Source organism: Myotis daubentonii, chromosome 7 (genome assembly GCF_963259705.1).
Source record: "Myotis daubentonii chromosome 7, mMyoDau2.1, whole genome shotgun sequence".
NCBI classification, from domain to species: Eukaryota; Metazoa; Chordata; class Mammalia; order Chiroptera; family Vespertilionidae; genus Myotis; species Myotis daubentonii.
The window spans coordinates 56,691,496-56,716,822 of NC_081846.1; the positions used below are offsets into that span (position 1 = coordinate 56,691,496).

The 25,327-nt window shown below is 47.9% G+C and overlaps 2 protein-coding genes across 18 annotated transcripts in view; one reads left to right on the forward strand and one right to left on the reverse strand.

Moving 5' to 3' along the window:
- WDSUB1 (WD repeat, sterile alpha motif and U-box domain containing 1) overlaps positions 1 to 4,351 on the forward strand; it is a 46,988-nt gene extending 42,637 nt beyond the window's left edge. For all 3 annotated transcript variants that reach the window (XM_059704349.1, XM_059704347.1, XM_059704344.1), the window contains one exon: positions 4,173 to 4,351. In XM_059704349.1, the coding sequence (XP_059560332.1) occupies positions 4,173 to 4,330 (158 nt within the window). In that variant the 3' untranslated portion in view covers positions 4,331 to 4,351. The remainder of the gene's footprint in view (positions 1 to 4,172) is intronic.
- A 4,643-nt stretch (positions 4,352 to 8,994) lies between these two features.
- The window catches only part of TANC1 (tetratricopeptide repeat, ankyrin repeat and coiled-coil containing 1), a 240,703-nt gene continuing 224,370 nt past the window's right edge, over positions 8,995 to 25,327 (reverse strand). For all 15 annotated transcript variants that reach the window (XM_059704362.1, XM_059704351.1, XM_059704352.1 and 12 more), the window contains 8 exons: positions 21,570 to 21,703; positions 19,751 to 19,874; positions 19,298 to 19,473; positions 16,481 to 16,613; positions 15,770 to 15,861; positions 13,754 to 13,900; positions 12,773 to 12,873; positions 8,995 to 12,092 (listed from right to left, as the gene is read on the reverse strand). In XM_059704362.1, the coding sequence (XP_059560345.1) occupies positions 10,664 to 12,092; positions 12,773 to 12,873; positions 13,754 to 13,900; positions 15,770 to 15,861; positions 16,481 to 16,613; positions 19,298 to 19,473; positions 19,751 to 19,874; positions 21,570 to 21,703 (2,336 nt within the window). In that variant the 3' untranslated portion in view covers positions 8,995 to 10,663. The remainder of the gene's footprint in view (positions 12,093 to 12,772; positions 12,874 to 13,753; positions 13,901 to 15,769; positions 15,862 to 16,480; positions 16,614 to 19,297; positions 19,474 to 19,750; positions 19,875 to 21,569; positions 21,704 to 25,327) is intronic.

Genomic DNA, 25,327 nt, shown 5'->3' on the forward strand with positions numbered 1-25,327 from the left:
ATATTATCAACATAAAACTGAAACTGTACAATGTCCAGATGAATATGCAGGTAAATTCCTTGATAACCTGAACTCAAAATTTAAAAGAAATAAGTGAAAAATAGCTGGAGTGTTAATATTCCATAGATATTTTAAAAATCACTTAAAGAAGAATTAATACTAATCGTTCTCAAACTTTCATAAAATAGAAGAGGGAAGGGACTTAATCCAAATTTATTTTGCATCACCAGCATGACCCAGACAAAGACACTACAAGAAAAGAAAATATGCCAATATTTCTGATGAACATAGTTGGAAAAATTCTCAAAATATTAGCAAACCAAATTCAATGCATTAAAAAGATCATACACCACGATCAAGTGAAATTTGTTCAAGGGACGCCAGGATATTTCAACACTCATAAATCAGTGTGATATACATTAACAAAATTAAGGATAAATATTGTGTAGTTATCTCAACAGATGTAGAAAAAGCACTTGCCAAAATATAATATCCATTTATGATTGAAACTCTCAACAAAGTTGGTAGGAGAGGGAACATACCTCAACATAATAAAGACCATGTAGGCCCAGCCGTGGCTGAGTGTTGACCTATGAACCAGGAGGTCATGATTCTATTTCTGGTCAGGGCACATGCCCAGGTTGCAGGCTTGATCCTCAGTCATGAAGGAGGCAGCCAGTCAATGATTCTCTCTCATCATTGATGTTTCCATCTCTCCTCCATCTCTAAAATCAATAAAAATTTTATATATCTATATCTATATCTATATATCATGTAGGATAAGCCCACAACCAATATCATAATCAATGGTGAAAAGCTTTTCCTTCAGTTCAGGAATGAGAGTGAATAAAAAGATCACTCCTGCAACTTTTATTTAACACGAGTGTCCTGGTGCATGGATTCGTGCACAGTGAAAGGAAATTAGAAGAAATATTTTAAAATTGCTATTCGCCCTTTCTCAGTAATATAAGTGTCAACCAAATTCACGATCAACAATGACAGATCGAAGCACATGCGTGTGATTGGCATCAGCGAGAGCTTTATGTGTGTTGCATATGTGCGAGTCAACTTAGCCTTTTATGTATATATAGAATAAACTTGCCTAATTAGACCTGCTTTCTGATTTAGCTAAAGTTTTTCCAGCCCAGTGAAGCACCCCAACTTCTCTTTCAGGTAATTTGTCAGCAACGTAGCAGTAAATATCAACACCAAGCAGATTATTATTGTAGATCATGCAGGGAGAACAAAGGGTAAAATATTTAACTGCAGCAGTTTTTGACTATATGCTGTGCTGTGAGAAAAACCTGAAGTCATTTTCAAGGTCCACCATTTCTTTCTTCTTTTCATTCGGGTCAAGTTCCTAAGCTTTCTACATCTCCGTTTTCTGGCTAATGAAAAGAAAATAGGATTCCACCGAGTCTCCTACCTACCTATTCCAGGACTTCTGTGAGGATCAAATGAGATGAGGCACTGGAAAACGCTTCACAGACATTTGGTTAAAGTGTAAAATATTTGCACCTGGCTAAAAGCAAGTCATGTTTCTGGGCTGAAGAAACTGCAAGGGGGGCTACTCACTAGGGAGGAAGCTGGGAATTGCTATGTGACATCATTACTCAGTGTCCACAGCCACCATTTTTGGGCTGGGCCGTGGGCCACGGGTTGCATTTTGTGCCATAGGGTCTCGGCAGCATTGGCTGCAATTTGGTGGGCTGTGTCTCACTTGCAGGAAGCCGAATGTTGCTTTGTTGGCACCAGGTCCGCGGTGCTGTTTCTTTATAAATGGCCAGTGTGTTACAGCAGCTCCTGTGTTCAGTGTCTGCCCCCTGGTGGTCAGTGCACGTCATAGCTACCAGTCGGACACAGCATATTAGCCTTTATATATGTACTAGGGGCCCGGTGCACGAAATTCGTGCACTGGGTGTTGGGGGGGGGGGTGTCCCTTAGCCCAGCCTGCCCCCTCTCACATACTGGGAGCCATCAGGCGTTGACCCCCATCACCCTCCAATCGCAGGATCGGCCCCTTGCCCAGGCCTGACGCCTCTGACAGAGGTGTCAGGCTTGGACAGGGGACCCCCATCTCCCCCCGATCACTGGCTTTGGCCCCCACCCAGGCCTGAGGCCTCTGGCCCAGAATCATGCCTGGGCAGGGGACCCCCATCTCCCTCTGATCGCTGGCTCCACCCCCCGCCCAAGCCTGATGCCTCTGACCCAGGCTTCAGGCCTGGGCAAGGGAACCATCATATCCCCCCAATCCCCGGCTCCGCCCCCACTCAGGCCTGATGCCCGGGCCAGAGGAGTTGACCCTCATCACCCTCCGATCACCAATCACCGGATCGGCCCCTTGACCAGGCCTGAGGCCTCCGGCAGAGGTGTCAGGCCTGGGAAGGGGACCCCTAGCTCCCCGTGGTTGCAGGCTCCGCCCCTGCCCAGGCCTAACGCCTCTGGCCTAGGCGTCCGGCCCGGGCAGCGGGGACCCGCAGCTGCAGTGGCCCCGCAATCGTGGGCTCCGCTTTAGGCCCAGGCAAGGGACCCCTAGCTCCCGGGACTGCCAGCTTCGACCGTGTCCAGCTCCCATCGCTGGCTCCACCCCTACTTCCTGCTATCACTGGCCAGGGCGGAAAAGGCACCTGATTCTCCGATCATGGCTGGGGGGCAGGGCAAAGGCGGCCCCAGGGCTGCCTTTGCCCTGCCCCCCAGCTCTTAGCTCCCCCCTGGGTTTCCGATCACTGTCAGTGGCAGGGGGCTTCTTCCTGCTTTCCCTTTCGCCTCCCTGCATTGTGCCTACATATGCAAATTAACCGCCATCTTGTTGGCAGTTAACTGCCAATCATAGTTGGCAGTTAATTTGCATATAGCCCTGATTAGCCAATGAAAAGTGTAGCTCGTACGCCAATTACCATTTTTCTCTTTTATTAGTGTTGATAGATGGATAGTATTGGAAGTCTTATCTAGAGCACATAGGCAAGAAAAAAAAGACATCCAAATTGGAAAGGAAGAAGTAAAAGTACCTCTGTTTGTAGATGTCATGACATACACAGAAACCTCTAAAAACTCCACCAAAAAACTGTTAACAACTAATCAACAATTTCAGTAAAGTGGCCAGAATACAAAATAACTACACAAAATTTAGTTGTATTTCTGTATACTAGTTACAGGCTACCAAAAAAATTAAAGCAATCCCATTTACAATCTTATTTAACTGAATAAAATACCTAAAAATTCATTTAACCAGGGAGGTGAAAAACCTGTATACTAAAATTATAAGACATTGATGAAAGAAACTGAAGAAAACACAAAATAATGGAAAGATTTTCTGTGCTCATGGATAAGAATTAATATTAAAATGCCCATACTGCCCAAAGCAATATATAAATTTAGTGCAATCCCTATCAAAATTCCAATGGTATTTTTCAATGAAATCAAACAATCCTACAATTTGAGAACTATGAAAGACCCAAATACCTGAAGTAATCTTGAGAAAGAAGAACACCTGAAGGTATTACAATTCCTGATCTCAAACTATATTGCAGAGCTATAGTAATCAAAACAGTATGGTATTGGCATAAAGACATAAATCAACAGAACTGAATGGAAAGCCAAGATATAAAACCATACATGTAAAATCAATTAATTTATAACAGAGGAACCAGGAACATACAATAGGAAAAGGATAGTCTCTTCAATAAATGGTGTTGGGAAAACTAAACAGCCACATGTCATAAACTGAACCTGGACCACTACTGTACCCCATAAACAAAAATCAACTCAAACGGCCAGTGGATCTGAAATATTTTTTGCATAATACATACCTTTACTGTCAAGTACTTAGTGGGATGAGTTTTAGAATCTCTCAGTATCTGTTCTTATGTATCTTCAGTACCACTGTACTCTGCCTGGCTCTTTTCTTCCTTTCCGCTACATCTGAATTTGACAGTTGTAGTGTTCAAAATGAATCAAGTAAAATACTGACACTGTTCAGGGTGATTTGTGCAAGCTTAATGCATCTTAAATGGTAGAAGTTAGGGTACTGTGGCAGAAATATTTGGCAGTAGTGATATATCCCAACAAAGACCTTGGCAATGGAGTTTTTTTATATCCAACTCATTTTAGTGATCCTAACTTCCTTTTTCTACATTGCAAATAATTTGTGTATGTGTTTTGTTTTGTTTTAGATGGCTATTCATATGAAAAGAAAGCAATGGAAAACTGGATCAGCAAAAAGAAACGTACAAGTCCCATGACAAATCTTGTTCTTTCTTCGGCAGTACTTACACCAAATAGGACTCTGAAAATGGCCATCAATCGGTGGCTAGAGACACACCAAAAATAAAATTATTTATATTATATTGTATTATTTACATTTTTATCAGTGATCTCATTTGAATGATTTAAAGGTAAATACTAATTGGACATTATTAAAAGCAAGACAGGAGAAAGGTAAACGTCAAATTTAGTTACCTACAAAAATTATTTAGTATCTTAATTCTTTAAAATATATGGGCTAAATAACACATCTAACCTCTTTTCTATTCTAGCCTATCTAATAAAGAAGAAATATGTAAATTGACTGCCACACCATCACAAAGTTGGCAGTGCCCAATCCCTCAGCTTCACCAGAGTCCCCCAGTCCTTTCAACCCCACTGGCTGGGGTGGGGGGGGTGGCAGGCGCATGGTACAGCCAGACCCACCCTCAGCCACCCAGAGCTGGCCCGAGGCACAGGCAAGCCTTGGATGGCAGCTGCCCAGCCGCCCAGGGCCGGCCGAGGCACAGGCAAGCCTTGGATGGCAGCTGCCCAGCTGCCCAGGGCCGGCCGAGGCTTGCACTGCTGGCAGTGGCAGCAGCAGAGATGTGATAGGGGCGTCGCCTTCACCTGATTGCCGGGTTGCCTCCCACCCCTAAGGGCTCCCGGACTGTGAGAGGGGGAAGGCCAGGCTGAGGGACCCCTCCCCTCCTCCAGTGCATGAATTTTCATGCACTGGGCCCCTAGTTTTTACTATAAAAGCCTTTTTATACAGTGAAAAAAATCTTAACCTCTAGAGCATTGGTTCTCAACCTTCTGGCCCTTTAAATACAGTTCCTCATGTGACCCAACCATAAAATTATTTTCATTGCTACTTCATAACTGTAATGTTGTTACTCTTATGAATCGTAATTTAAATATCTAATATGCAGGATGGTCTTAGGCGACCCCTGTGAAAGGGTTGTTCGACTGCCAAAGGGGTCACGACCCACAGGTTGAGAACCGCTGCTCTAAAGAATAAAGTTTTACTTTGACTTTGTTTTTACACAGTAGACTGATATTTAATACAATGCCCTGGTAGGTGTTCACTTAGAAGAAAACTTTAAGTTCAGGATGTTGGGGTTGTATTGCCTTTACACACCTAATGGCAAAGCTTGTTAGAACTAAACTATAAGGGCAAACAGGAACCCAGAATCTATATGTTTACCCTCAAAATCCTTGTAATTGTTCAAATCTTGGAAATAAAAGGGGACAAGCAATGTAATTACCGTATATATTTTAGTCTTTTCCTACATCTTAAAAACTTATAGTTAATAAGCTGTGTGTTCACAAAAAGATGGAAAGCTGCCCGACCAGTATGGCTCAGTGGTTGAGCATCTGCCCATGAACCTGGAGGTCACAGTTTGATTCTGTGATTAGGGCACATGCCTGGGTTGTGGGCTCGGTCCCCAGTAGGGGGCAGCTGGTCAGTGATTCTCATCATGTTTCTATCTCTTGATCCTCTCCCTTTCTCTGAAATCAGTAAAAACATTTTTTTTTAAAAAAGGTAGAATGCCTAGCTACCACAGAAATCTCCAAATGCCTTTTCTCTATAATTGCTGCTTTGTACAATTTCTGTCATCCTAAGAATGTATTGCTGAATTTTTGTGTGTGTCATAGCTACAAGTGTTTGTGGGGCTTTTTTTCATATTACACATGCTTCTCACATTCTTAAGAGGATAAAAAAGGATGGGAATATGTTCTAAAAGAGAAACAATGCTAACATGATTTTAATGATTTTTTTTTAATTGGGAGAGCCTACCATTGGACCAGATATCTTTTGTTTTGATATCATTTTCCAAAGGAGGCAATCTGGTTTTTATATAAAAATTACTAAAAATCATCAAAGTCATTTATAGAAAAATAAAAGTTTGGTTATTTTTTAGATGTTAGAGATGACTGACTGTCTTTTCTACATTTCACCAGTATAGTTTCTTGTTAAACAAACTGGCTAAAAAAACCCAGGATGCCAATAATTTCCCAAACGAAGTACTTACACATAAACCAAAGCCAAACAACTCCTCCTCCCCACAAACATACAAACAACTAAACAAACCAAATCCACACCGCCCACAGGAACGGACACCACATGAACCCTCTGCTGCCCTCTCCAGGCAGGCCCCGCCCTTCGCTCAGGACCATGGAGCAGCACTCACCTGCCCGCTGCCCAGTCCTCAGGACTGACCTGTAGCTTCCCAAGGAGACTTTGCCTCTTCTGGTGTGACTGAACCCAATGTCTTAGTTTTCCTAAGAATATATCAAAATCATAATATCATATGTAATAAATTCTAATAGTCACACTAGCAGCTTCACATAAGTCATCAACAAGAATTATCTATTAATCAACACTTTTTCCTCCCACCCAGTTTTTAACCTTTAGTTTAAATACATACCTTGAAAGAAGGACTTAAAATACTATATTTAGCCTTTTTCTAATAGCTGTAACCAGACAATGACGTGCATTACTATTAGGGAATACTTAGGCTTATGTCAGGATTTTGTTACAGAACCACACAGTTTAATGTTCACTCTCATATTAGTTTGAAACGGAAATATGTGTGTATAGACAAATACACACTTATAACTGAAAAAGAATACAAATGTGCTGAAGAACAAACTTTCATATTAATAGTGTTCATTTTGCCAAGATGTGTGAGAGTTACAGTAGTAGATATCCTGTTGGCAGTAAAAACACACTAAGAACAGGTAAGAAAATTCCAGAATGCTCTTCTTCATGCTTTCTTCCCTGTTTTAGGCAAAAAGACTAATTTTGACCCTTGAATATTTGGGGATTTCCAGAAGCTATCACACCTTTATTTTAAAATTATGACCAAATGAAATTATGCATTCAGTAGTATTGCTATGAAAATAGGCTTTTCACTATTTCTCTAGGGCAGTGGTCGGCAAACTCATTAGTCAACAGAGCCAAATATCAACAGTACAACGATTGAAATTTGAGAGCCAAATATTTTAAACTTAAACTATATAGGTAGGTACATTGTTATTAACTTAATTAGGGTACTCCTAAGCTGGCCTTTGCTAAAAATGTCCTCAATCTGATTGAGGTACGTTCGCTGAGGTCAACCCCTTCCAACTCTCCCATCCACACTGGTCTTGTATACTTTTGTCTATCTCCTTTTGTTCATCCTCTCTATATGTCCACACCATCTCAACATACCTTTCTCAATCCTCAACACTACATCTTCTTTCACTCCACAACGTTCCCTAGAATTAACTTAATAAACTTCAAAGTTTTAAGTCTTAAACTATAGGTACGTTGAATAAAACTTGACATCATACTTAATAACGATATTATTTATTGATAAAATTAAATTCTTTACAATTTACCTTACAATATCCATAAAGTTAAATAATGGCAATGACTGACAAACACTAATGTGAACAATGGCCTTGCATCTCCTTGGAAAGTTTGGGTAAGTCAGGTTTGTATGTTGTTTTTAATTTTAGGCACGATTCCAGGTTCTCATCAATAAGATGACTTCTCAATTTACTCTTGATGAGGTTCATGCTTGAAAATGATTGTTCCCATAAATATGTAAATCCGAATAAGGAAAGAACAGCAAATGCTAGTTTTTTCCCCAGTTGATTATATGAGTCAGGAATACTATTCCAGGTGTTAAAAATCAACATATCTTCCTTCTCCAGGTCTTTCAAAGCAGACCACTTGTGCTGTGAACTAAGTTCACATTTGTTTTTCTCCAATATTTCTATATCAGCACAAAGATGTTCAAATTTCAAGCTCCACAGTTCTGTTTTTTTAAATCCAGCAATTGCATTTCAAAGTTGCCAATGTCAATAAAGGGAGAAAAACTTAATTCTGTTACAGTAGCATTGAGAGGTTTTTTAACAAAGGCTAACATCGCTTTGCTGTTTCTGAATTCCTGAAACCTGTTGAGAAAAGCTTCCCTCATATTTAAAAGTGTTGTTTTGAAATAGCAAATGTCAATATCAGAATTATTTTCTTGGCAATGTTTCAACAGGCTTGGAAAGTGAATCGAAGTTTCTCTTTCAAAATCTTGAGCAAAAGGAGATCATTTGTTTTCGAATTAAATAATTTCTTCTAACATCGAAAAAATTGTGTTTCCCCTGTAGTTTACAATTAAGCTGATTTAGATGAGACAACATCTACCATGAAATAAAATTTTTGGATCCACTGATCGTTCCTTAGTTCTGGATAGTGAACACCCTTCTCAAGGAGAAATGCTTTAATTTCTGTTAATAAGGAAGCAAAACGTTTCAAAATGTTTCCTCTTGATAACCAACGTACCTTGTTATGCAGGAGCAGATCTGCGTACTCACCATTTCAACTCGTGCATGAATCCTGTATGCCTCCCCGGCGCTGCTATCCCGCGGCCCGCCTGTGCCGCGTCTCCCGTCGGCGACCAACCGACTGACACCCCCCACTTCTAATGCCACTTCTTCAAAATAGACTCGCCCAGGCCAAAAACTGACTTCTGCGCATGGGCCACGAAGTTTCAATCGCACTGTACCTGCGCGCCCATACACCTGTACGTGGTATTTTGTGGAAGAGCCACACTCAAGGGGCCAAAGAGCTGCACGTGGCTCGCCAGCCACGGTTTGCCGACCACTGCTCTAGAGTAACAAGCTCACCCTGGATTAAAGCAAGGCAGATAGTTGTCACCAGGACATTTTCTACTTATCCATGGTTGCTTTAAAGTAATGCAAAACAAATTCTATTAATACTCTTTATTCCATGTGGAAAAGTACAGTAGTTGTGCAGAAACAAAACTACATAACAAAAGAGTAAGACTCACAAATATTAAAGAAAACAATAAATAAGCCATAGAAGTTATAGCAGAACTCATGAAAAGCCTATAAAACAACAACAAAGCTGTACAAAATACAACAGGAACAAATGTTGAATAACACCAGAAGATTCCTATTCGTACAAAACCATAAGGATGCTCACAGGAACTTCATTACGACGATTCATTTTTAAAACATTCTGTAAATATAGAACTTCCTTCTCCCCAATGCTAGAAAATAAACTTCACATCCCAATGTATAAAACAAACACACTCCCGCCTCTCTCAAACTAGCATTTTAACATCCTTCAATAGCACACCATTTTCATATAAAAATACCTTTAATCCAAGGTTCATTCCTGTACCTTATCTTTACAAACGAATAATACATCAGTTTGAACTTAAGTAGCACCTCAAAGGTGTTCATATAAATGAAATAAAGTGCCGTTACTGGTACACTGTTAACATGCCATAATAATATAGTGTTCAGTGCAATAACCAGCATGGATGATGTTTACAAAGAACATGCAAATATATGACTTATTTTTTTTAAAGATTAGCTACTTGAAATAGTATATACATGTCTGGATACACTTGGCTATTTATGCAACATGTGACTATAAAATAATGATTGTATAATAAAACAAAAGCAACCAACGAACCAGACTTTAAGGATCCAAATTAAATATTGTCCTTAAAGGACCTCGGAAGGCTTGTTGCAGGAGTGCTATCCCTGTTGAAGGCTAATTTATGTCACCGAGAATGCTATATTCTTAGTATTCTAGCCGCAATCCAACTGGACCACCAATTAGGATTCCAAATAGCTTACACTGTTTCCAAATATTAAAACACCTTGAAATGGGAATATAGCTCAAAAAAGGTGCTATAAAAATATGTTTAATGAAAACCATAAAAGAAATAAGTGCTTAATACTCTTCAGGGAACAGCTATGAAGGGAACAATACTTGGCTGTTCCTGTATTTTGCTTAAGAAAATCAGGTATATAACATTTACAGTCACACACATTCAGCTAGAAATCACTGGGGTCTTAATTTTATATATAGATATATAAACTGGGATTTGACTCAATGGAACTGTAACTAGAAAATTCCATCTTTTCCAGAATACATCGTCTGGCAATTTAGTCATGAGTTAAAACGATCACTAGACATTTATGTTCTCGAAGAAACGGTATGGTTTCTCCCATAGAGCAGAGCACTAGGCATTTATATTCTCTAAGAAATATTATGATCTTATCGCACAGCTAAGGCTAGGAGAAAAGTGATAAAACCAAACAATTTCATAAGAGAAAAGCACAAGTTATTTGGCTGCCTTACGTGTTTAATTTTAATAGGCATAACTAATTGCAGTTTTCAATTCTGGTTAGCATTCTTATTGAAGGTGACTTCTGGTATTTATCAAAGAAATTTTATCCCACATTTTAAATAAATCTGATCCACCCCCAAGGGGAAAAAAGAAAAAAAATATGGCTGAAAAGTAATTTTTCTCATAAAAAAACAAAAACAAAACCACTTTAATGACCACCAAGAGCCAACACACAGTTTTTCCAGTTCCCAGCGGGTCTCTCTTCCGGCTCACACATTTGACTCTATGAATGAGCGCTTTGGCTTGGCCGCGGGAAGGTGACTCCTGTGGGCTTCGTTGCCGAGGTGAGGCTGCTGTTTAGCGATGCTTTCCTGGTACAGATGAGCAACAGTCTTGCTTATCCTGGTGTCTTGACAGTGGGCTGGCACCGGGCACTTCCTTTCTTCCAGCTCCTTCACGGGGGCCCCGTTGTGGATGCTGCCCCCCAGGGTGGCCACGGCACAGGCTTTGGCTTGGCTGTGATACCCCGCTGCCTGCTTGAGAGAGGGCTTCTCTGGGTTCGAGGGCTGCGGGCCGGCTGCAGGCGTGTGCGTCAGCGGCCCCTCCGCCACGGCCGCGTGCCAGGTGCGGCCCGGAGGGTGGCTCTGCTGCTGGAACCGGGCCGTCTTATCCATGATGCCCATGAACGGGGTGTTGCGCGGTCTGTGCTCGGCGGTGCCGCTCGGGGCCTGGTGAACGGCCTTGTCTTTGACTCGAGCCTCTGGCCCCGGGCCCTTGAAGCCGTCGGAAAAACTGCTGCTGGACGTCAAGCTGCTGGTTGAACTGGACATCTTGATGCTGCTGGAGGGAGACCCGGAGGAGCCCGAGCTGGCGAGGGAGGCGGGGTGCCGCATGTCGCTGCCGCCCACTGGCCCGCCCTGGCTCGGCGGGGCCACGTCCACGGCCACGGCGGCCTGAGACAGCAGCCGCTCTGCGCTTCTGATCTTGCTGGGCAGCGGGTATGCAGCGCCACTCTCGCTGGGCTGCACCAGGACGCTGTGGCCCGGGCCCGGCCGCTCCCCGAACCGCCCCGGACCCGCCCCTGCGGTGAACGTGCCCGCGCCCTCCGCGTGCGGGCCTCGGCCGCCAGCGGTGGCCGCGGAGATCCGGCCTGGCATGGGGCTCGGCGGAGGGTGAGGGTGCGCAGAGGAGCCCTGCAGTCGCATGCTCCCGCTCCTCACGCCAGCCTGCCCGGAGCCCAGGTGCTGGCTGGTCTTCACGATCTGCGCCTGCTTGGTGGGCTGCATGACCAGCCCCGGCTGCGCCACAGGCTCCCTCGGGGGCTGGGCGGCTCCTGGCCGGTTCTGCGGCGAGGCGGGCCTCATCTTGGCCTGCAACCCTTCTTGAAGGTTCCGGATGTAGGGGGACGGGGCAGAGGGGTGGGGCCGGGGAGTCAGAGAAACGGAGCCTTCCTGCGGAGAAGTGTCCTCTGCAGCCTCCTCAAGGTGAAGGTGGTCGCCGGTTGCCGGGGCTGGGGCCTCCTCTTCGTTATCCGAGTCCGTGGGAGGGGCGGGCGGTGGGCACTGCTGCTTTTGCTGCTGGCTCCTCTGGAGCTGCTTGCACTCCTCCTCCACGCGGGCCAGGAGCCTCCTGATCTCCTGGTTGGTGGGGCAGAGCTTCACAGCCTCCCGCAGGTCCGCCAGAGCAGCCGTGAACTGCCTTCATGTGAAAGAGAAGGTACCATCACACGCCGTGCAAACACATGCTCTGAATGCAGCTGCTCCTAACCCAGCTCGGCTATGAGGGGTGTGAACCCTCACTGGTAGACAGGACCCATGTAACTAGTTTAGAGTCACTCAGCTCAGCGGGGCTGCTAATTGCAAGCCAGATCCGTGTGGCTCGGCCAGGCTGCCTCTATAAAAACCACTGGGCTGGGAATGAGAACAGGCCTAAGTCAGTGGCCGTCAGAATCCTCTTAAAGTGATCTCCCTCCCCCCCCCCCCCAACCTCTCACCACACCACCTCTTACTCAAAAGTCCTAGGACTCCTGCCCCCTTCTCCACGCCCCCCCCCCCCAACACACACACACACACACATTTAATGTCTCTAGTGGGCAGTTTTACTTGTGATAATACAATGCACCTAGGACCTTCATGTTGCAGTGAGTGTCAGCTGGGGTGGCGGGAAGGAATAGTCCTTCAGGCATCAGGAGAAAAGAAAAGTTTAGCCATTGCTAATATCTACTCTGGTGCCTCTTGGAAGCTACCCCTTCAGTATGAAAAGGGATGAGAGGACCCACAGGACGGCTTATGAGCCAGTAGTCCCCCAAGTCAACAGCAGTTCTGACGCCAGAAGCACAAGAAGGCTTCTGTAGTCACGCATCTAACCCCAGACAGTACCTGCTGTTTCTCTTTGCTCTCGCTCTGGCATAAAAGGCTTCATAGGACTTTGGTTTCAGTTCGAGCGCCTTGGAAGCAAATTCTTCTGCCATGCCAAAGTCCTGGTGTCGATATTTAAATAGAGGAGACAAAAGAAGCATTGAAACATGATTACAGGCAACTGTTTAACAGGAGTTTTGCTCTAAAGGTTAACAGAGAATTGGGACTTAACTGGAGAGAGATGAAGGGCAAGACACGTTTGTTTTTCTGTTTATTTTTTAAAGTTAGGAGATAGTTAAAGCGTAATAATATTCTTAAGAGGAGGATCCCGTAGAGAAGCGAAATAGATGATTCGGAAGAGAGAACTGGTAGAAGCAGTGCACCAGAAGGCGGGAGCAGATGGACCCAGCACACACGGGAGGGTCAGCCCAGAGGGGGCCTGGGCGCATCATCCACGCTAACAGGACGGAAGGCAGAACAGCGGGCCCAGAAGCAGACAGGTCAACAGATTTGGTGGTGGGAGGGTGAAGTTAAAAAGGAAGAAGAGAGAAGTGCTAACACAAATCTACTAGCTATGAGTTACAAATTAACTGAGTTAGCTACTATCTGTTAGGATGTAAGCAGTTACTGGCATAACTTCTTAGCAAGCATAGTAAGCTCCAGGCAGGTTGCAATCCAGGTGAGCTGAACTTTACCATATGAATCTGGGGATGGGCCACTCTGGCTATGCTGGCCCCATGTGGTGGGAGGTGGTGGGAAGGAGCAGTTTGCACTGAAGCAGAGGACACTACACCCAGGTGCACGGTCAGCACCGTGAGAGGTGGGCAGTGAGACCGATCAAAGGACGGTCATCCAAGAGGAGCAGCGGGCCATATGCCAGGTTCGCAGCAACGTGTACGCAGCTCTGATAGGGGTCCCATGACCGGGTCTATGGAAGGGCTGGCCTTCCCCATTACAACAACAGGCTATTGCGAAAGGATTGGAATGAGGGGCACAGCTTACATTTGTTTTTCTTCGGCAGCGAGACAAATTGAGATAGAGAGAAACTCTTAGTTCATTGAACGGCCTCATGTCCTCTCCGAATCCTTCTCGGGGGAACTTCCGTAAGGCATACTGGTACCGCTGGGCTGCCTCCTTCATCTTCCCTTTCTAGGATCCAAGCATCACAGACAGTCATCCTGTACCAGAGGCTGCAAGATGGGTAAGCTCCCACACCCTACAGCGGTTATTCTCCCCCCACTGCCGAAACCATGCCGGCACGCTGAAAGGGTCCTGAAGAGAAAGCGCCGCAACCAGAGGCGGACGCTAACCAGCGTGGACACACGTGGCTTCGCCGCCCGCTGGGCTCTGCGCTTCACAGGCGAGACAGAAGCCGGTTTCACAGGAAGGCGTCTGTAAACTGCCAAACTGATAACTAACAATCTTAACGCAGCACATTTCCTTCTGCTATATATTTTTGAGAACCTTTTTGTGAATGTCTCTCGTTTTACATCTCATAGAGGTATTTTAATGCTAAGCACAACAGAAATCAAGTGAAAACACAATGCGGTTCCTAAGGCAAGTGGAGTCTTGCTGTAGAATAATAATCTTTTCTTTTGAGAGGAACGAAAGCATGGATTTTAAAAATCAGAACAGCACCAGGCATCATTTTCAAGGCTCAAGAAATCCATCTCCTATGCTCAGCCGGTTCCGCGCAGCAGGTGTGCGGCCTGCTGCAAACTGTTGGTATTTCTAACATAATTGCCGACCAAAATTCACATTAAAACCACTTCAGAGCCGCAACAGTACACACTCTGAACTCAATTTCAAACTGATTCCAGGACAGGAACCCTGCTGGGTCATGCGACATGCCTATTTATTTGTTATTATTCTGAAAGTGGAAAAACTAAAAACGTTGCAAGTGTTGTCGTCTCCTGTTAAAAAGGATTAAAATGGTCATAATCTAGGTTTTTGTTTTTAGAATCTTTTAATTCTATCTAATCACAGACGAGGAAAGAAGAGTGATCCATGTAAGTGGCCTAAGCATCTAACTAACCCAGGGGTTGGCAAAACACAGCTTGCGGGTCAAAGGTGGCTCGCTGCCGATTTTCACCAACACAGTTTGACTGGGATGCAGCCATGCTACCTGGCTTCCATATCATCTGTGGCTGCCTCGGCCACACAGCACCGAAGCTGGGTGTGACACCGACCGAACAGCAAAGCCTCCCATCGTTACTATCTGGCTCTTCCCAAAGTTTGCTTTTGATCTAATCTGGTGTCTTACTTTAGAAAACTCACTTTAACGTCAAATTTATTCATGTGTAAGTCATATTTCCATTTCTAAGGGGAAATGGGAAACACGTGGTTCAGTGTTATATATTAATATCTTAAGTGAAAACATCTCTGGAAACAGTTTCACACTCTAGAACAGTCGTTCTCAACCTTCTGGCCCTTTAAATACAGTTCCTCATGTGACCCAACCATAAAATTATTTTCGTTGCTACTTCATAACTGTAATGTTGCTACTGTTATGAATTGTAATGTAAATATCTGATATGCAGGATGGTCTTAGGTGACCCCTATGAAAGGGTCGTTCGACTGCCAGAGGGGTCGCGACCCACAGGTTGAGAACCGCTGCTCTAGAAGCTTAAAGACACTAAAATAAGAGAAGCAAGGCTTGCTCTTTTCCGAAAATGTCTCCTGGGTGCTCCTCTCCGGCATCTCCCGGCTCTGTGCCCTGAGGAGTCTCCCGTAGGACGTGCCAGTTAAATCAGGAGCCACGCTGCCTTCACACCGAGGCTCCGGGCCACGGTTACAGCCACGGGGACTCATTCAGAGATGACGGCTCTCACACAGAAGTGCTTTCTACCTTGAAGCCTCTGCCGTCAGGATATGACAGCCTGGGCAGGAGGCCAGTGGCCTCTCTCGGAACGTCTATTGGAGCCACGCTACGTGGACCCCGTGCAGCCGCACAGCCGCGTCGGTTATGCACCAAACTAAGAGGCTGCTCACACCGCAGAAAAGGGCAACACCACTTACTTTGTACAACACGTTTCCTTCCTCCATCAATTTCTGTAAAAGTATAATCAAAATATCAGGTTTGGAGGTAGCCATCGCCCATGCAGCATTTCCTGCAAAATAAACATGCAGTGAGAGACGCCTCCGTGGCCTTGGAGGAAAGGAGTGCAGATCTTCCGGGGCCGAGCCCAGCTGCGCCCACACATGGCGGGAACCCACTGCTGGTGTCCCGCGGCCTCCAGACGGCAGCACACCCCGCGACAGGGGCAGGACCCCTGCTGACCTGCCGCTGAACTACATGAGCCGTTGGGAGGGGAACTGTCCTGGGCACAAACTGTTGTTATTCTGGCGAGAAAGCACTGGGAAACTAGTGCAGCAGAGCAGCCACGACCCATCCCTCCCTTCTGATGGGCATCGGGGTAAAATTAAACAAGGCTGCATGGTAATCGCCTTCATTTCCAGCCGTGCCTGTGACCACTGGCGGTGAAGGTGTGTGTTCTAGCTTCCACGTGCGCTCCTCTGCAGCCTCCACTCTAGACCTGTATCCCTCTGCCCTCTTCCCACCACCCATGCTCTTGGCCCTGTCTCGACTGGGAATCGAACCTGGGACGCTTCGGTACTCAGGCTGATGCTCTAACCACTGACCCACGCTGGCCAGGGCCAAACACCTGACAGCTTACCCTGGGAGCAGGCCACCCTTCCTCTCACTGCTGAACGGAGGCATTTACTGACCTAATTTGGCTCCTTTTCTCAGCAGCGTGACCACTACCGAGGTGTTTCGACAACCAATGGCTCTGTCCAAGGGACGCATCCCGCTGTGGTCCACGTGCTCAATCACAGCGCCCTTGTCCACCAGGTACAGCACCTGCAGGAGGACAGAGGCATGAGGGGCGGCTCCTGGCAAGGGCGCTGTCCCTGGGCCACCTGCAGCGCCTGGCTTAGGAGCTTCTCCTGATTGTCGGTGCCTCTGGCCCTTAGGGATCCTAGGATGGAAATAAAGTTGGCAGAGGACAGAGAAGAGCAGTGGTAGCCATACCCAGAACCCGCTCTGTTAAAGTGAATCTGAAATCAGCAGTGAGGCTCCCCGGGAGGGACATGTGTGTACACACACTCACAGACCATAGGCCGGTACATGCACACGTCACCATCTGTCTGTCTCACCCCCTCCCGGGCCACAGAGATGAGACAAGGCCCCACTCACTTAGGAGGCCCCGTGCAGCAGCTCCCGCATGCTGGAGGCTCCGGCCACGGGCACCTCAGAGACACTCAGACCCACATAGCGGGGAACAGGCTGCATGGATGAGCAGCTTGGGATCAGAGGGACCCGATTATAACTCACTCCAAGGCTTAGGCGTGAGACCTGAATATTGGGACTATAAAGATGGCAAGTTGGTGACCCTGGTACAACAACCAGTTTGATGTGATAAAATAGTTGTCACTTGGACTAAACATAGCACAACAGGAGAAACCACTTTGGCCACTCAAATGGCTCCACTTACTGAATAAGAAGACGGTAGCCAGTTTCATGTCGATCTGATAGATACACCCTATCTGTCCACCTGCTGTTCTAAATGACAACAGAGGGATATACATCCAGAATATATAAAGAACACCTACAAGTCAACAACAAAATCCCAAATAACCCAACTTAAAAATGGGCAAAGGGTCTGAACAGATGTTTTACCAAAGATGATATACAAATGGCCAATATGCATATGAAAAGATGTTCAACATCACTAATCATTACGGAAATGCAAATATTCAAAACCACAATGAGCCTCACCTTGTTAGCATGGCTACCATAAAAACAATGAATAAAACAGAGAACAGTAAGTGTGGGTGAGGATGTGGAGAAACAGGAACCCTGTGCTTTGTGGGTGGGAGTGGAAAATGGTGCAGCCACTCTGGACACAGTAGGGAGGTTCTTCAAAAAATTAAAAATAGAATCACCATTAGATCCAGCAATCCCACGTCTGGGTCTATGCCCAAAAGAATATGCGTAGATCTCAAAGAATTTGTAGGATCTCAAAGACATACTTGCATGTCCATGTTCATAACAGCACTATTCACAACTGCCAAGACGTGGAGAAAACCTAAGCGCCCATAGGTAGATGAATGGGTAAAGAAAATGTACATATACACAATGGACTGTTTATTCAGCCTAAAAAAGGAAGAAAATCCTGTCACGTGCTACCACATGGATAAACCTCGAAGACATCATGCCATTATGCGAAGTGGAATAAGCCTAGCAGGAAAGGACAAATGCTGTAGATTCCACTCACAAGGTACCTCGAGCAGCCCCACGCAGGGAGACAGGATGTGGAATGGGGTTTCCAGGGCAGGGAGGGGTGAGAGTTGTTTTGCAAGGTAAGAATGTCTAGACATCGGCTGCACAGCAGGGTGAGTATAGTTCACACACAGAACTCTTCTCTTAGAAATGGCTCCGGGGGCACATTTTACGTTATTTCGCTCATCACAGTTTTAAAAAAGGTACTAGAATGCTACACTCCTTCACTGTTCCCTGTTGTTGGTAAGCTGCAGGATTTGGTAAGGCAGTACGAGATAAAAAGTGAACGTGTAATAGGTGAGGCTCAGTGAAAGAGCTATTTCTGAAAATCAGTATTAAGTACAGTTTGCAGTGCTCGGGACACAGAGACCATTTAACGCTGATGTCACTGCCTTTTAAAAGCATCAGACCCAGATGTGCAGGCGACAATGGCGTTTGTCCCAAGGTCCACAGCTTCTAGCAACGTAACCCTGTCTCTCCAGGTAACCCTGACACCGGGCATATTAAATGCTCAAAAGTGATAACTCTAGAGGAGCTGACTGTCGGTGCCTCTGGCCCTTAGGGATCCTAGGATGGAAATAAAGTTGACAGAGAACAGAGAAGTTCTCTAGTGCCTGCTGGGACCAGAGATGTGAATCCTGACAAAGGCATGGTTTCTACCCTGAAAAACAGTTTTCAGCTCTTAGTTTATTAAGGTTTTATTCCCTACATCTCAATTAGGCTTAAGCATCAGTCAAGAGATAAAGATCGCGCCCAAAGCATTCTAGGCAATGCCATATTGGCTTTAAAAACAAACCAGCTAATTATTTGATTAGCAATTTCTCATATACATATAAGTGATTTTTAAATGATCTATATAAGAATTCTATTTATACGGGTTACTATAAGAAAATTAAACTGCACGTGTGTGTGTGTATGTGTATCCATTGTACATACAGCTTGTCAGCATGTATTTTTAAGCCTTTCAGAGTCTATTCAAATCTTTACTACATTCTGGAATAGATTGTCACACAATTAAATAAAAACAAAAATATCCTATAATACAACACACACACACTCACACACACATGCTCACACACACATGCTCACACACACACACACACTCACACACATACACCACACACACACATACACATACACACACACACACACTAACCACACTCAGGCGCACGCTCTCTGGATGTGGTTCAGGTCCTGGTTTCTCTGTGGCATTGGACCTGCACGCAGGGCAGGTGAGCAATGTGACCACCGGCGGTACCTACGGTCTCTGCGTCGCCGTAGAAGGCTGCCAGGTCCAGGGGGGTGCGGCCATTCTTGTCCATCTGGTCTATCTCGGCTCCTTCCTCAACCAGGAACTGGACCACGGCCCTGTGACCTTTCAGACAAGCCCAGCTTAATGCTGACAAACCCTCTTTGTCCAGAGAAGAAAGGGCGGCACCTGAAAGAAAAAAGCCCAATCATAGACTGTGAACTCCTCAAGACAAAGCCCGGACGCAGGTGCTGTGAGGCCAGAAGCTGACTCGGGGACCGATTATCTCGCTGAAGCTGACTGATGGGTATGCAGCTTCATTACCTATTCTCTCCACTTGTTCAGGTAGAACATTTCGGTAACAGAAAGACTTAAACTTAGAATCAGGAAGTACTGAACGAGTCCGCCAAAGCTCTTTTCTTTGTCCATCCAATAGACACCCATGAGGGGCAGACAGTGCTGCTACCTTTTGAAAGGAGAAATTCCACGGTGCTCAAGTGCCCTTCGCATGCGGCCACCATGAGGGGTGTCCGGCCCTGCTTGTCGCTTAGGTTCACGTCGCAGCCGCGTTCCAACAGCAATCTCACGATCTGAAATACACACACCAAGTTACGACCTCCCTGCTCTATTTTATACCCTGTCCTCTATCCCCAGGCAGGATTGTCCACCTTTCAAAGTCGCAAAAGGACTCTCTTCCTTTAAAAGCCCCACTAAATTGTGTCACCCGTGTGGCCTGTAGCAATTTTCTATTGTCTTCCTTTGAACAAAATCTCCTTCCAGATGTAGACATTTAAAACCATGCAAGCACAGGACCTGGTGCAATCACAATCAAGCAGTGACCACACAGCCAGCGGGGCTAGTGGGATAACTGAGCAGAACTAAAGGGGCTGAAGCCACACTCCTGCAGTACAGGGCGCAGGGGAGGAGGTGCAGGCTGAGGGGTGGGTGCAGGGAAACCACACCCATGCAATCTGCTCTTCTGAGACTCAGCTTGGTGGGTGGTGTGATGTTCACAGCGGGCCATTTTCAGCAGAGCTGCCTGCAGGAGAGTCTCGCTTGGGACCGTGTCTTTAAAAATGTTTTTTAATATATTTTTTAAATATATCTTTTTATTGATTTCAGAGAGGAAGGGAGAGGGAGAGAGAGACAGAAACATCAATGATGAGAGAGAATCGTCTCTAACTGGGGATCGAGCCCGCCATCTGGGCAGGTGCCCTTGACCGGAATCGAATCCGGGACCCTTCAGTCCATAGGCCGATGCTCTATCCACTGAGCCAAACCAGCTAGGGCTGGGACCATGCCTTTCAGTGCACGTGATGAAGTTGGGGAGCAAAACGAGGAAACCAGAGAAGTGTCTCATACAACTACCACCCGGAGGGAATGGCTTTACACAGGGGCAGTCCAGTCTCTCTCTGCATATCCATTTGATCACCACGGGAGAAGGGGGCACACTCCCATGCTCTCCTGTTCTTGATACACCAACAAATGTTTCCCAAACTTCCCCATGACGTAGGAAACAGACCAGGAGAGAGGATTAGCCAGGGCATCATGCAGGGGTTACAGGGAATGCATGCTACACACCAAGCCCCGGGAAATAAAAGGAGAAAAGCCGAAATATTGGTGGGGGGCATTCACAGCTCCTACCAACAGAACTGGCAGGAATCGGGAGAGATGCAATACCATGATGCAAACCTGGGTCTAGAAAATTCTCCCTCTAATGAACATGGCAAGGTGCATTTATCTGTTTGTTGCTTGTGTGTAACCTGGTGCCAGGCATGGGGTAGGTACGTGGCCACTGTTGACAAAATGAAGGAACAGATGACCGAACGCTGCTCTCAAGGGCCCCATGTTCCGTGACTGAAGGACAGCGAGCCACTCACACACAGTGACAGAAACCAGGCTGACCCGCAGTTCTGGCCAAAGGGAGCGTGTGCTCTTCCACAGAGCACGAGAGAACCATTCTTCCTCCGGGATGTCGGACAAACGGGCGCACAATCACACCAACAACAGACCCATCACAGCAAGTCCTCTGTTATAATGGGGCCACCCACTCCATTGCCCCGGCCCAGGTACCAGGAAGCCGCTGTGGTCTCCAACCTGGTGATCAGCCTTGCTCCTGGCCGCTGCCCACCCGGCTGCCTGTCAAATGCACACCTTTACTGGCAGGTGATATAGACAGCACCAGCAAAGCCAGGGCACTGGCCACATGGGGCTGGGGAGCGACGGGCGAGAGGGAGCTCTGTCCCCATCCATCCTTCCCGAAGCAGTCGGGGCCCGCGGGGTACCTGCCAGTGCCCTTGGCGTGCTGCACAGAACAGCGGCGGGACGCCTCTCCTGTTGGTCTGGGACACGGCCGCTCCGCGCTCCAGCAGCAGCTCAGAGACCTCCAGCTTCCCGCGTCCTGCAGCGGCCGTCAGGGCTGAGGGAAGTCACAGGGGACACTGTTAGGACGTGGTGGTCAACGGTGCCACCCATTCTCTGACTCTCCTGCCACGGAGAGGAAGGGGGCTGTGTATCCGTGCCCCCGGCCCCTGAACCTGGGTGAGCTCTGAGACCAAGAGCACAGCGAGAATGAGGCTGCGTCTGGGCCCAGGTCCTGGAGACGAGTGACTTCTGCGTCCTCGGAACACTCATTCTCGGGACCCAGATGCCAGCGGTGGGGAGGCCCATGCTGCCCGCGGGGAGGCCCCCAGGGAGAACCGCAGCCCAGGTCTGGCCGGCAGCCCTGGGGGAGCTCTCAGCACACAGCCGACTGTGTGGGCCATCCTGGAAATGGATCCCCAGGCCGAGCCTTCCTACACCTGTGAGCAGGGCCCAGCCACCATCTGCAGACTCAGGAGTCACTAAGTTTTTGCTACATTGTTGATTTCTTACAGCAAGAAATAACCAGGCAATAGTGCCTCACAAACACAGAGATCAGTATTACTGTCCAATCTGGCCTTTTACCCTAAAGGCATGCATTTCATCCAACAAGAATGACTGAGGCGGCCAAGAGCGTATCCTCTCATTCCTGCCTTTGCAGAGCGTAGAACCTCCATAGCAAGTCACAACTGGAGATGAAGAACATCCCAAAAGGGAAGTCAGATTACAGAGGCCCCGGGGCTCGGCAAGGAGCCCAGGGTGATCCGGGGGCAGTGAGCGGCCAGCTGGTAGCGGGGTGCTGTGGGAGCAGCCAGGATAAGTATGGCCTGAATGGAAAGAGACGACGGAGCAAAGGTTGGCCAACACCCTCACGCCAGTGACTGTGCTCCCACCCAAGTCCTGATTCTTAATGGGAGGGGTGCCAAAAAGAGGGGCTTAGCGAAAAGGGGGGCCTCTGCTATGTCATGTGAATCACTGTCTAGAGCAGCGGTTCTCAACCTGTGGGTCATGACCCCTTTGGGGGTCGAACCACCCTTTCACAGGGGTCACCTAAGACCATCGGAAAACACATATATAATTCCATATTGTTTTTGTGATTAATCACTATGCTTTAGTTATGTTAAATTTGTAGCAGTGAAATTGGGGGTCACCAGAACATGAGGAACTGTATTAAAGGGTCGCGGCATTAGGAAGGTTGAGAACCACTGTCTTAGAGGAAAAGACGTAGGTTCTGGGGACAGTGCCAGGCCAGACGAGAAGCTTTTCGTGGAAAAGGGGACAGGAAGGGACTGAGGACGAAGGGCAGAGACGCCTCGGGAGGGAACCTCTATGACACAGAGGAGGAAGGAGAGGTCGCAAGTGATGCCCGGTCTATTCCTGCTGCCTGCTGGGACGCTCTGTGTTTAGACACAGCCTCATGCTAACAAATTCCAGCTTTCAGAACAGATCGTGCGCTCCTACTAACCAGTACGGCCTCTCGGTGTGAAGACGGGGCGATACAGGAACAGGCGCTCGCAGAGGTGAAGTCCATCCGAATGCCAATGAGCTTACGGGGAAAGTGCCCACCTTATTCGTAATCGCGAGACACGCATGTGGGACAGTGGGGACGCTCACATGCCGCTGCGGGACTGAGGACTGGGGGACCCACCGACACCACTGATGAAGCTGAAGGTGCACACACGCTACCACCTTGTAGACACGTGCCGGGGGTGGGTGCCCGCGGAGTGCACTGAGACACACGTGCCACGGGCTCGCGCAGCCCCCGCTGGAAGCAACCCAGCGGGCCATCAACCGGAGGAGGCATCCTAACTAGTGGAATGGCCAAGCAAGGACCACAAACACTATGCCGCTAAATGCAACACAAGGGGTCCGTTTCACAAACTAAACATCGATCCTAAGAAACAAAGCACAGCAGCAGAGGCACAGGGTGACTGTTCACACCGGGGGTGACACTGGGCACGGCTGCGGCGGTCCTGGGAGAGGCCCAGGTGTGGGCCCGGCTCCGTGCGAGCCCCTGGTCTGCGTCCGGCTCTCCTGGTGTCCTGCTCTCTTGCACCTAAGACCCGGGCGGCCAAGTACTGAGGACCGCAGCCTTCCGCACGCACGGCTCGGCCCGACGTCCTCCTCAGAACCCCTCTCGGCACAGGCGGACTTACCTGCTCCGACTTCCCATCAGCCCGGCAGCGTGAAGCCCCGGGAGCCACACACACAGGATATACACCGGACGTCTGGGCCTGACCCATGCCAGAGAGCAGTTCCTCCAAGGAACAAAGATGTCCCCACAGACCTTCCCGCGGGTCGCAGGGCACTGGGCCTGTGACGCCACCTCTCCCCGTGTCACAGAGAGGCGCCCACACCTGCCCCACAGACCCCCGAGCTGTTTCCATCCCAGAGCCCCACACGGGGGATGTGCGCCAGGAGGGGCTTGTCATCAGCCGTCTTACTAAAGCTGCCACCTGTCGCCCTCAGGGTTTCTTACGGCTACAGGAGGGTCCCTCTCAACAACAGCTGCCGTGTTACGACGGATTTTCTCTGGACGGTGCCACCAGAATGCAACGTGGACACAAAGCGTGAGCCACTGCTGCTCCCGCGGGGGGGCCGTTCCTACCCGTGTGTACGCAGCCTCGTTGTCGCTGACTTTACATCTAACTTGAAAAGAAATGATGAATGCCGTGAACAGGACAGAATCTGTGTCAGTTGTATAGACTCCTGCATTGGGCTGGCGGTGGGAGGTTCCCATATCCAAGATGTTTGAAAACCAGTGGCCAAAGCGATCCTGTCTGCACGGAGAGTCCACACTAGAGGGCCGTGGCCTGCTGTCCAGGGCATGCCCAGCACATGGCGCCCCGCCATCGTGCTAACGTTAATGATTCCTAAACCCCGGGCCACCTTTATATGCATTATCTGGACGGATCTGCACATGCCCCCTGCGAGTGGCGAGTGGGATGAAGATCCAGGCCGTGAGCCACGCTTCCTGGACCTGCTGCTCTTTGCACCCGCCCTCCAGGTAGGGAGGCCCTCCTCTTCCCTCTCCTCCACCGGCAGCTGAGCGTGACAAGCAACACAGGAGCGCACACACACACACACACACACACACACACACACGCTATGGGCAGGGACAGGGCGGCATGTACGCAGCCACCAGGAGAAGGAATAAGCTCAGGGCTTCCAGGAGGTGAGGTCTGAAGCAGCTGATCCACCGGAACACTCCATCCTCTCTCATTTGGTAACCAAGCTTCGTCCGCATTATAAATGGGTCCTTTAAATCAGAATGTCTGCTGCAGCTGCTACTGAATTTCTGCAGCAGCAGCACATCCCCCCGAGACAGGCCGGCTCTAAAAATAGGGCTCAGTGCTTTCAGGAGGCGCCAGAGAAGCCAGAAGCTGGAGCAGCTGACACGACAGCGCCCCCAGGCCCGGCGACGGGGCTGGGTCCCGTTCTCTTCCCACACAGGCTGTCTTCTGTGCATTTAGCCATGAACTTCCTTCCGAGGGGCTGAAGCCCGCTGGGAGTGGCTCAGCGCTTCCGCAGGCCTGCGGGGATCCCCCTGCACACGCAGTCTTACCAGCGCTCACTGTCCGGTGACGCCAGTGAACAACAGGACCTGTGCTGTCCTTTTCCTGCCGAGACTGAGTATTCTGGGCCGCGTCCCGCAGGACCCCCGAGGCTGGGCTGCGTCTGG